General features: G+C 41.6%; 1 protein-coding gene across 3 annotated transcripts; it reads right to left on the bottom strand.

The window, feature by feature from the left end:
* Positions 1-934: 934 nt before the first annotated feature.
* On the bottom strand, positions 935-10,005 carry LOC124045739. Of its 3 annotated transcripts, none has more exons than XM_046365311.1 (9): positions 9,444-9,736; positions 9,339-9,366; positions 8,888-9,016; positions 8,682-8,767; positions 8,400-8,520; positions 5,284-5,304; positions 5,142-5,189; positions 2,113-2,217; positions 936-2,019 (listed from the first exon to the last, which is right to left on the bottom strand). In XM_046365311.1, exons 1-9 carry the CDS (start codon positions 9,504-9,506, stop codon positions 1,343-1,345), a joined length of 1,278 nt encoding a protein of 425 aa, XP_046221267.1. In that variant the 5' UTR covers positions 9,507-9,736; the 3' UTR covers positions 936-1,342. The 3 variants fall into 3 exon arrangements, with proteins under 3 accessions (XP_046221268.1, XP_046221267.1, XP_046221266.1); XM_046365310.1 differs by having other exon boundaries at positions 8,682-8,788; positions 9,444-9,712; XM_046365312.1 differs by lacking the exon at positions 2,113-2,217 and having other exon boundaries at positions 935-2,019; positions 8,682-8,788; positions 9,444-10,005.
* Between the last annotated feature and the right edge of the window lie 975 nt (positions 10,006-10,980).

Raw genomic sequence — 10,980 nt, 5'->3', positions numbered from 1 at the left:
AGTTTGATTGCACAAAAATACAGTGACAAATTCCTGAGGCCCATTTTTTTTAAAGGTATCTGTGACCAACAGATGCATATCTGCATTCCTAGTCATGAAATCCATAGATTATACCCTAATACTGTATGGACAGATGCTGGGAGATGAGAAGCAAGTACAGGGAGGGAATATTTGTCACGCCCTGACCTTAGAGAGCCTTTTTTATTCTCTATTTGGTTAGGTCAGGGTGTGACTTGGGTGGGCAAATCTATGTTTCTATTTGTTGGCCTAGTATGGTTCCCAATCAGAGGCAGCTGTTTATCGTTGTCTCTGTTTGGGGATCATACTTAGGCAGCCCTTTTTCCCACCTTAGATTGTGGGGTCTTGTTTGTGTGTAGTTGCTTTCTGCACTGCATGTAGCTCTACGTTTGTTTTTGTATTTTGTTGTTTTTCCGGTGTCATTTACATAAAATAAAAATGTACGCCTACCACGCTGCACCTTGGTCCAATCAATCTATAAACGATTGTGACAATATTTAATGAATAAACAGACAGGAAACATAACACAAACAGTGTCTGTACAAGGGACACATAACGACATTAATGCTGGCTTGGGAAAGAAACTGAGGCAGTGACAGATATAGAGGAGGTAATTAATAACGTAATGGAGTTCAGGTGAGTCTGATGAAGTGCTGATGGGCGTAACAATGGTGACAGTTGTGATAAACAGCCTGGCGACCTCGAGCGCCAGAGAGGGGGAGCGGGACCAGACGTGACAGATACATTTATTTCAATTGACTGATTTCCTCATATGACCTGTAACTTAGTAAAATCTTTGAAATTGTTGCATGTTGCATTTATATTTTTGTTCAGTAGAAATCAGGGGAAAAGTAATTCCAAAGTAAACAATTATAGACACAAATTTATAAGCATCTGAAATCCATATGTTGTTTTTGAGTAAGATTTTCCATTTAATTCAGTGTGTGAAAATGCACATCTTATACAAAATGTGGTACTACAGAGCTTTATAAATGGAAAATACAGTGTAATATTGTATACTCATTGAAGTTAGTCAATAATTAGATTCAAGTATTTATTTACATAAACAAAACATTCAATAAGTATATAAAAAATGTCAACACCATAGAATATTTGTTTCATTTCCAAAACAGAAACATTTGATGAAAAATAACACATTCAACTATTTAAAAAGCAATCTTAAAGCTAAGTGAGAAAAGTTAGCATGCCCTCATTTTTGCAGTCCCACTGTTCTACAAGTGGTCAAAAGAGAGTTTTTACTTAGATTATTTTCATATTACTATTTAAACTCTGTATTTGTCATCACACGAGCATCATCAGGTTCTTACAGTCTAGCCATCAATTTGGTCAAAGGAGCTGCCTCCCCTGCACCTCCTGGCTGAGAGCATTGCCATGCCTCTAACTGCTGCACAGCCTCTTTCAGCTTCCCTGTCGCCTTCTCCCCATAGGCCAACCCTGATCTGAACATTAACCCTGGTCTTTTGGAGCCCTGCTGATGCAAGTGTCTACACAGTTTCTCCAAGTCCCTGTTCAGACTAAATTCCCTACAGGATGTCAATTCCACAGGTAGGCCACTCCTCTCCGGGGCCTTGCCTAGGTGCACCAACCAGAACTTGGCCAGCTCATTGGGGCACTGAGCGTAGCTTGCCACCATGTTGAGCACCAGAGGAAACAGGTCATGAGCCGCGGCTGGTACTGTGTGTTCCCCTGGGCCAGTGTGGCAGTGGTTGGGCTGCGGGCTTACAACCATCACCCTGGCTACGGATTTGGCTTGATCTGCTAGCCAGCGCATCGGGCCCTGCTCTGCCAGCCTGCCACGCTGCCACATGTCTATAGCCACCTGGCAGTCACCATGCCACTGGAGGAACTCAGCAAAAGCTAGCACAGCTCTCTGAAAGACAGGGTTTTCTGCAGGGTACACCACCAGCACCGACATAGTGACCTCAGTTGCCTTCGGCAGCTCAGTGAAGTGGGAATTTGAGTGCCTTCCATACATTTGATCTGGAAAATAAATGAGAGAGAAGATAGTTACTTCAAAACAAAGAGTTTGTTCAATGTTGATTCCTGAATTTAAAGAGATCCTGTTTAGCTTACACAGAGTGAGAGAGCAAGCCACCAGTGCCACGAGCCCAGCTAAGCATCCAATATAGACTATTAGAAGGCTTGCTGGTTTCCCCTCATCATCATTAAGGGTGGTAACTGTAATGCAAAAAACTCCAGAAGATTACATTTTATCCCAGGAGACCCATTACGGGTGGTAACTGTAATAACCCAACATTTTACCCCAGGAGACTCATTACGGGTGGAAACTGTAATAAGACTACATTTTACTCCAGGAGACCCATTACGGGTGGAAACTGTAATAACCCTACATTTTACGCCAGGAGACCCATTACGGGTGGTAACTGTAATAACCCCACATTTTACCCCAGGAGACCCATTATGGGTGGTAACTGTAATAAGACTACATTTTACCCCAGGAGTCCCATTACGGGTGGTAACTGTAATAAGACTACATTTTACCCCAGGAGACCCATTACGGGTGGTACCTGTAAATGACAATGTAGCTTTATTCACGTCAGGGGAATTTAGCGAGAGCAAAGTATTTTCAGTGGGGCTCTATATGCCGTATGATATGTAGCTACTGTATGTTCACGTCAGGGGAGCTGAGCCAGGAGGGAGCTTCAATAACTCTACATGATTCATGAGACACTGCTATGTTCACGTCAGGGGAGCTGAGCCAGGAGGGAGCTTCAATAACTCTACATGATTCATGAGACACTGCTATTTTCACGTCAGGGGAGCTGAGCCAGGAGGGAGCTTCAATAACTCTACATGATTCATGAGACACTGCTATTTTCACGTCAGGGGAGCTGAGCCAGGAGGGAGCTTCAATAACTCTACATGATTCATGAGACACTGCTATTTTCACGTCAGGGGAGCTGAGCCAGGAGGGAGCTTCAATAACTCTACATGATTCATGAGACACTGCTATGTTCACGTCAGGGGAGCTGAGCCAGGAGGGAGCTTCAATAACTCTATATGATTCATGAGACACTGCTATGTTCACGTCAGGGGAGCTGAGCCAGGAGGGAGCTTCAATAACTCTACATGATTCATGAGACACTGCTATGTTCACGTCAGGGGAGCTGAGCCAGGAGGGAGCTTCAATAACTCTACATGATTCATGAGACACTGCTATGTTCACGTCAGGGGAGCTGAGCCAGGAGGGAGCTTCAATAACTCTACATGATTCATGAGACACTGCTATTTTCACGTCAGGGGAGCTGAGCCAGGAGGGAGCTTCAATAACTCTACATGATTCATGAGACACTGCTATTTTCACGTCAGGGGAGCTGAGCCAGGAGGGAGCTTCAATAACTCTACATGATTCATGAGACACTGCTATTTTCACGTCAGGGGAGCTGAGCCAGGAGGGAGCTTCAATAACTCTACATGATTCATGAGACACTGCTATGTTCACGTCAGGGGAGCTGAGCCAGGAGGGAGCTTCAATAACTCTATATGATTCATGAGACACTGCTATGTTCACGTCAGGGGAGCTGAGCCAGGAGGGAGCTTCAATAACTCTACATGATTCATGAGACACTGCTATGTTCACGTCAGGGGAGCTGAGCCAGGAGGGAGCTTCAATAACTCTACATGATTCATGAGACACTGCTATTTTCACGTCAGGGGAGCTGAGCCAGGAGGGAGCTTCAATAACTCTACATGATTCATGAGACACTGCTATTTTCACGTCAGGGGAGCTGAGCCAGGAGGGAGCTTCAATAACTCTACATGATTCATGAGACACTGCTATGTTCACGTCAGGGGAGCTGAGCCAGGAGGGAGCTTCAATAACTCTATATGATTCATGAGACACTGCTATGTTCACGTCAGGGAAGCTGAGCCAGGAGGGAGCTTCAATAACTCTACATGATTCATGAGACACTGCTATGTTCACGTCAGGGGAGCTGAGCCAGGAGGGAGCTTCAATAACTCTATATGATTCATGAGACACTGCTATGTTCACGTCAGGGAAGCTGAGCCAGGAGGGAGCTTCAATAACTCTACATGATTCATGAGACACTGCTATGTTCACGTCAGGGGAGCTGAGCCAGGAGGGAGCTTCAATAACTCTACATGATTCATGAGACACTGCTATGTTCACGTCAGGGGAGCTGAGCCAGGAGGGAGCTTCAATAACTCTATATGATTCATGAGACACTGCTATGTTCACGTCAGGGGAGCTGAGCCAGGAGGGAGCTTCAATAACTCTACATGATTCATGAGACACTGCTATTTTCACGTCAGGGGAGCTGAGCCAGGAGGGAGCTTCAATAACTCTATATGATTCATGAGACACTGCTATGTTCACGTCAGGGGAGCTGAGCCAGGAGGGAGCTTCAATAACTCTATATGATTCATGAGACACTGCTATGTTCACGTCAGGGAAGCTGAGCCAGGAGGGAGCTTCAATAACTCTACATGATTCATGAGACACTGCTATTTTCACGTCAGGGGAGCTGAGCCAGGAGGGAGCTTCAATAACTCTACATGATTCATGAGACACTGCTATGTTCACGTCAGGGAATTTTACATTTACTTTTTTCTGTCCTTGAGCTGTTCTTGACTATTAATGTTCTGTATTATGTCATGTTTTAAGTTTTGTGTGGACCCCAGGAAGAGTGGCTACTGCTTTAACAGCAGCTAATGTGTATCCTAATAAAACACAAAATGCTAATCAATCTCATGGACAGAATCTCCCTATGTATCTACTTGGAGAGGTATATTAAAAGGGAACACAGTTCATGTCAAATACATTATGATAAATCATAGAAATTGGGTTTGTATAGACATAGCCATTTTGCTAATAACCTTTGTCACAAAGTGTTACAGAAACCTAGCAAGGAAAAGCTTCCAAGGCAGGCCTGGGGGGAACCTGACTGTCTGGCAGGGAGGACATTCAGAATGACAATCTAAGCAAGGTAGTTGGTCCAGGGCACACATTCAAAGCTTGTCCAACCAGGAATATTGTTGCCATCACAGAGTGGTGGGAGGCACCAGCATGTCAAATAGATCACAGATGTTCAGACACTCAAAAGACTTAAAGATCTTACCAGATATGGGCATCACAGTGGGGTTTGAAGTAGGCCAAGCCAACTCAGCTTAAAAGAAAAAGAAGACACAAATACCACCTATCAAATACATAGGAATCCCTGCACTTCAAATCACATGTGTCAAATGAATCAGATTGCTCACCTGTGTCGTCATTTGATGTCGCTGGCATAAAATAGAATGGAAATGGTTAAACAAAGCCCAGCCACTTTAATAAACAAATATAGAAATGATTGAACATGAGGTGCTAGCTATAAAGAAAAACATCTCAGCACCATGATCTCAGGTATACACAATTTTTTTAGGGGGGGGGGTTGATTGGGGTTCCCCCTGAGGTTGACCTGTAGATAGCATATGCACACATCATAAGCCATGAACACACAGGCAGAGGATGCAAATAGGCAGGAGAGACAATTGCCTCAGGCTTCACATCATCAAGGGGGCTCATGAGCTGGGCATGAAAAAACAATAATCTCCGCTTGAGGCCCCCCCCATGCTCCACTCTGTTTTTGTTTGTTTGTTGTCAACCCACCGCATCCGTCGTCACTAGTTACCACAGCCACAAAATCATAATTATGGCTAAACCCTGCCTTTACATTTTTATTTTTACAATTGATATACTTAAAATCTGATTTTAAGCCTAACCCTGACCTTAACCCTAAACAGACTGCTAACCTTATGCCTAAACATAACCAAAAATGACAAAAAGCTAATTTTAGTCTTCATGAGTTTTTATGACATAGCCAATAACTTTGTGGCTGTGGTAACTAGTGACAACGGTGGAAGGTGGCAGAGCTACAGCAGTGTTTATCAGACATCCCGAAAATCGATGTTCTCACGAAAAAGTCTGTAGCGTCCGAACCGTTTCTGCTACACACTAATATGCCCTCTCTACAGAAAGATTAGACTCGTGAACACGTTGGTATTCTCTGTTTTGCTCCATGACTCCCTCAAGTCTCACTGGACTCGTCTGAAGGTAACCTGGTGCCTGCTGAAAAATGTATTGAAGTGAATAGGCCATTTCCACATAAAAGGTATACGAGTAATTCCACTATAAAAATTATGTATTTATTTTTCTTATACAGTGCATTTGGAAAGTGTTCAGACCCCTTCCATTTTTCCACATTTTGTTACGTGACAGCCTTATTCTAAAATGTATTCATATTTTTCCCCCTCATCAATCTACACACAATACCCCATAATGACAAAGTGAAAACAGGTTTATTTATTTTTGCAAATATATTATAAATTTAAAAAAAGAAATACCTTAAATAAGTATTCAGACACTTTGCTATGAGACTCGAAATTGAGCTCAGGTGCATCCTGTTTCCATCAATCATCCTTGAGATGTTTCTACAACTTGATTGGAGACCACCTGTGGTAAATTCAATTGACTGAACATGATTTGGAAAGGCACACACCTGTCTATATAGGGTCCCACAGTTGACAGTGCATCTCAGAGCAAAAACCAAGCCATGAGGTTGAAGGAATTGTCCGTAGAGCTCCGAGACAAGATTGTCCATTCTTAAATGGAAGAAGTTTGGAACCACCAAGACTCTTCCTGGAGTTGGCCGCCCGGCCAAACTGAGCAATCGGGGGAGAAGGGCCCTGGTCAGGGAGGTGACCAAGAACCCAATGGTCACTCTGACAGAGCTCCAGAGTTCCTCTGTGGAAATGAGAGAACCTTCCAGAAGGACAACCATCTCTGCAGCACTACTCCAATAAGGCCTTTATGGTCGAGTTGCCAGACGGAAGCCACTCCTCAATAAAAGGGACGTGACATCCCACTTTGAGTTTGCCAAAAGGCACCTAAAGAACTCTCAGACCATGACAAACAATTTTCTGGTCTGATGAAACCAAGATTGAACTCTTTGGCCTGAATGCCATAGTTCACACCTGGAGGAAACCTGGCACCATCCCTATGGTGAAGCATGGTGGTGGCAGCATCATGATATGGGGATGTTTTCAGCAGCAGGGAGTGGGAGACAAGTCAGGATTGAGGGAAAGATGCACGGAGCAAAGTACAGAGATATCCTTGATGATTACCTGCTCCAGAGCACTCTGGGCATCAGACTAGGGTGAAGGTTCACCTTCCAACAGGACAACGACCATTAGCACTGTGGTGGAAATGTAATATTCATTACATACTATACTGTTTAATTAGACCTACTATGTTGTTTTTACTTAGATATTATATGTTAGTATTTTGCTGGTACAGGCTTGTCTTGTGTGATTTAGTCATAAGTCTGGGCATACAGATATGAGCCGTGCGACTGCAGTATGTGACATCCTGTTTTCACAATCTACAGGAACTTAGATGTTTGGAAACATGCAGGAAGGAACAGACAATGGTCAAAACCATAAGATAGAATATGCTATATTAGATTTTAGAGTCATAAAGCAAATGAGGAAAAACACAATTGCTACCATGTATACCACTTGAATGAATAAGAAAAATGCCAATTTTGTCAACTCCGTTAAACATTAACTCCATCAGATTTGTGTCTAACGTCAACTCCGTAAGAGTGCTGACAGATCTGATAGAATGTTATGTTTTTATTGGGGATTTTCAAATGAATAATTTTCCAAATTTTCCAAATATTTGTATTGAACTTTTATTTTTAGAGGCTAAAATATGTGTTTTGAGTATCTGTTGTCAACTCCGTCAGTGGTTTGTAATATCTGTCACTGATGTTAGCCGCCTTATGATCGATTTGTTTTGTCAATATTCTGAACAAATATTTGCATCACTGTTTTGCAAAATATGCTGAAACAATTGAAGTATTTGCTGGACCTAAGGGGTAATGTTTGCTTTATAAATGTTATTTTATATGCTAAATATTGATAAAAACGAGCATTGAATAGGGCTATAAAACAAAACAAAAAAAGTTGTTCCTTTACATGGTAAAGTTGATACTTTGGTCCATCAAAAAATATATGATTTTTTATATTAAGACAAATATTTGTGAAAAATAAGTTACGACTGTTCTCTAAAACAGCAACATTTTCTCTCAGCCTAATGTCAAAATGTGTAAAATAGCATGAGTTTAGCTATACAACTCTCTCTGCCCCAAGGGTTGGGGGGCCTTGCTCTGACCTTGCGGGGCCCAACAAATATGTGCTACGCCACTGTAGGTATAGTCTTATATACTAGAGTATACATTTCAGTAAGATATGCTAATTATTAGTATTCTTCTTCTTTTTTATTGAACTAATATCCCTATAAAAACATATCAATTCATTAAAAGAAACGTACTTACCATACGGTACATTACATGTCGTAAACTTGGAAAATTCGCCCTCTGCCGGAATTGGAAGATTGTAAGCAGTGATGATTATATGGAACCCTGGTTCTGCAGGTGCAAGGTAATAGAACCACAGCTGTATGAAAAAGACATTATCTCAATGAGCCTTACCTGAATAATACAAAAAGAGTTAGACATTAGCAAATATACATTTTTTAACTATGGCAATTATCAGCAATATAGCCACTGATTGGGATTTGAAGTTTGTTGTAAAGGAATAGGCTACAGTAGGCCCACCTGTTCGAGACCCCTGAGGTCAACTTTTTCGAAAGGTGGTTCATACCGACAGCGGTATGCATCACCACCTATATCGATCCAAGTTCCTGTGAGATAGTAAATGCTTTCTGCAAAATATATGAAGTGTTGGTATTATATGCATCACTGTTATTTTTCCAAATCTATTTCTATTAACATGCAATTAATTCCGATAAGGCTTCCCCTACTGTCGATGTTGATGGCCCAACTTATGTTCAGCCGAATAGCCCCAAAGTCTTCAGGCAGAACAGCAACTTTGAGTGCGAGCAGAAGAGAAGGACATGCCTGAGGAATCTCTATCCATTCCGGTGGTATCACTTGGGGAAAAAATACCCCATCAATAAATGACAGCATCTCACTCCTGACATCAATGTAGCGAACAGCAGCATGTCTACAAAACACAGATTTGCTAACCACTGCTTTAATAGGAATAAGGTAACCCTCTTAAGGAAGATTGCAATGAGCACACCTTTGCACAGGTCATTAAAATATTATTTCCTCACCCTGAAAGCAGTCTATGGATTAGTAGACTGATTTGACAGTTTGTGGATTACAGTCTATCCTTGTCACCATAATTCAAGGTAAGATAACAAATAAATAATATTGTAATCTGAGTGAACCATCCCTGGGCTAACTCACCATCTTCTGATTCCTCACATGTGACACTCTGTGGATAACATAATGAACAATTAAAATGATTAATCTCCCAACTAAACACTTTTTATAGGATAAATATTAACTTACAATTATGGGTGACGGCTGAGCAGTAAGTAATTTAGAGAATATAATCAACAGCAAGGTCCTCATGACTGAAAACAATGATTACATATTCATCTGTAGTTGCAAAATGGCTAAATATCCCGTGAAAGGGTTATATAATAAACTATTGAGAACACCAAATCCGTCCGCCTACTGACGATCACTCTGTGAACCCCTTGGTTATATAGGTTGGATAGGCTACGTGCGCGTGGCACCCCGCGCGCTGGATTGTAGGGTGTCATGGTGGGACAGATCATTGTAGGACTCCTCCCACTCTGCTGCTCCCGGCGCGCACTGCAAACTAAATCCAGCGCCCGGTGGCATGCCATCCTCGTCTCTGCAGTGTGTGACAGAATTCAAAGATCGGTCAATGCGATCAAGAATAGCGATAAGCAAACCCGTTTTTTAAGATGTCATTTCTATTCAAAACCACATAATCGGATCGAAGTTGATTGTTTCGAAATTTGAACCACACCTATGCCATTTTCTGCATTGCCTGCTGTGACCCCACTCCAGTTTTACATCGTGTTAATGCCTGCATTTTAAAAAATCATAACAGACACATTATCTGTGTTTTCATAGACAGGTGAATTTAAAAGTAAAAAATTAAATATCACAGAAAATATAGATGATGTCGCAAACATTTCTCGCTTTAAAAAAAAGTTGAAGTTGTTTGACATGTTGAAACTGAAACTCGAGAATGAAAGCGTTGACGGTTGACTCTCCTTATAGCCGCCTCCAAGTATAGTCCATATAGGCTACATGATTCTCCTTGACTAGAAATGTATGATAGGCTACTATATTTATTTACCTTAATTTCAACAGAGAAGTCATATTGAGACTTGTCTCTTGCAAATGAGTCCTGTACAATACGAAAACATCTTACGAGAACTTGAAAATAACATGTATTTCATTTTGCCCGTATTACGCACGAGTTATAAATCACTAAGAGCTTCCTGCACAGCTGCAAAATCGGACTGTAGCCTTGTCACATCCATATCAGCTGTCGGGAAAATTGTGAACATACTGTTAAAAATGTTAACAGATTAACCAATAGCATTTATATGAATAGTGAAAAGAGCAGGTCCTAGTATCAACCCCTGCGGAACACCTTTATGTACTTCAAGAAATTCATACATAACCCCTTCAATCACAATGGCCTGAGTTCTGTCACTAAAATAACCATGAAACCACGAGCAGGCGTCAGAACCTAGGCCAATTGAGGACAACTTGTTCAATAAAATAGCATGATCAACAGTATCAAACACTTTTGACAGATGCATAAACAAAGCAGCAAAATTCATTTTAGCATCTAAATCATTGACAACATAATTAACAACTAATGTTGTTGCTGTGATAATGTTGTGCCCTGGCCTAAATCCAGATTGATTTATGTCAAAATACCATGCACAGATAAAAAAAGAGCAAAGTTGCTTATTACTGCCACACCCTGATCTGTTTTACCTGTCTTTGTGCTTGTCTCCACCCCCTCCAAGGTGTTGCCCATATTCCCTATTATCCC

Source organism: Oncorhynchus gorbuscha, linkage group LG10 (assembly GCF_021184085.1).
Source record: "Oncorhynchus gorbuscha isolate QuinsamMale2020 ecotype Even-year linkage group LG10, OgorEven_v1.0, whole genome shotgun sequence".
Classification (NCBI taxonomy): domain Eukaryota; kingdom Metazoa; phylum Chordata; class Actinopteri; order Salmoniformes; family Salmonidae; genus Oncorhynchus; species Oncorhynchus gorbuscha.
This window is presented reverse-complemented; position numbering and strand designations above follow the sequence as displayed.

Bases quoted from the DNA above. Each gene is read 5' to 3' on its own strand.
- LOC124045739 (XM_046365310.1), bottom strand. From the start codon at position 9,506: ATGAGGACCTTGCTGTTGATTATATTCTCTAAATTACTTACTGCTCAG. The intron at 9,367-9,443 runs GTAAGTTAATAT...TGTTATCCACAG, and splicing joins CTCAGCCGTCACCCATAATT to AGTGTCACATGTGAGGAATC. The intron at 5,305-8,399 runs GTAAGTACGTTT...ATTTTATGCCAG, and splicing joins GACATGTAATGTACCGTATG to CGACATCAAATGACGACACA.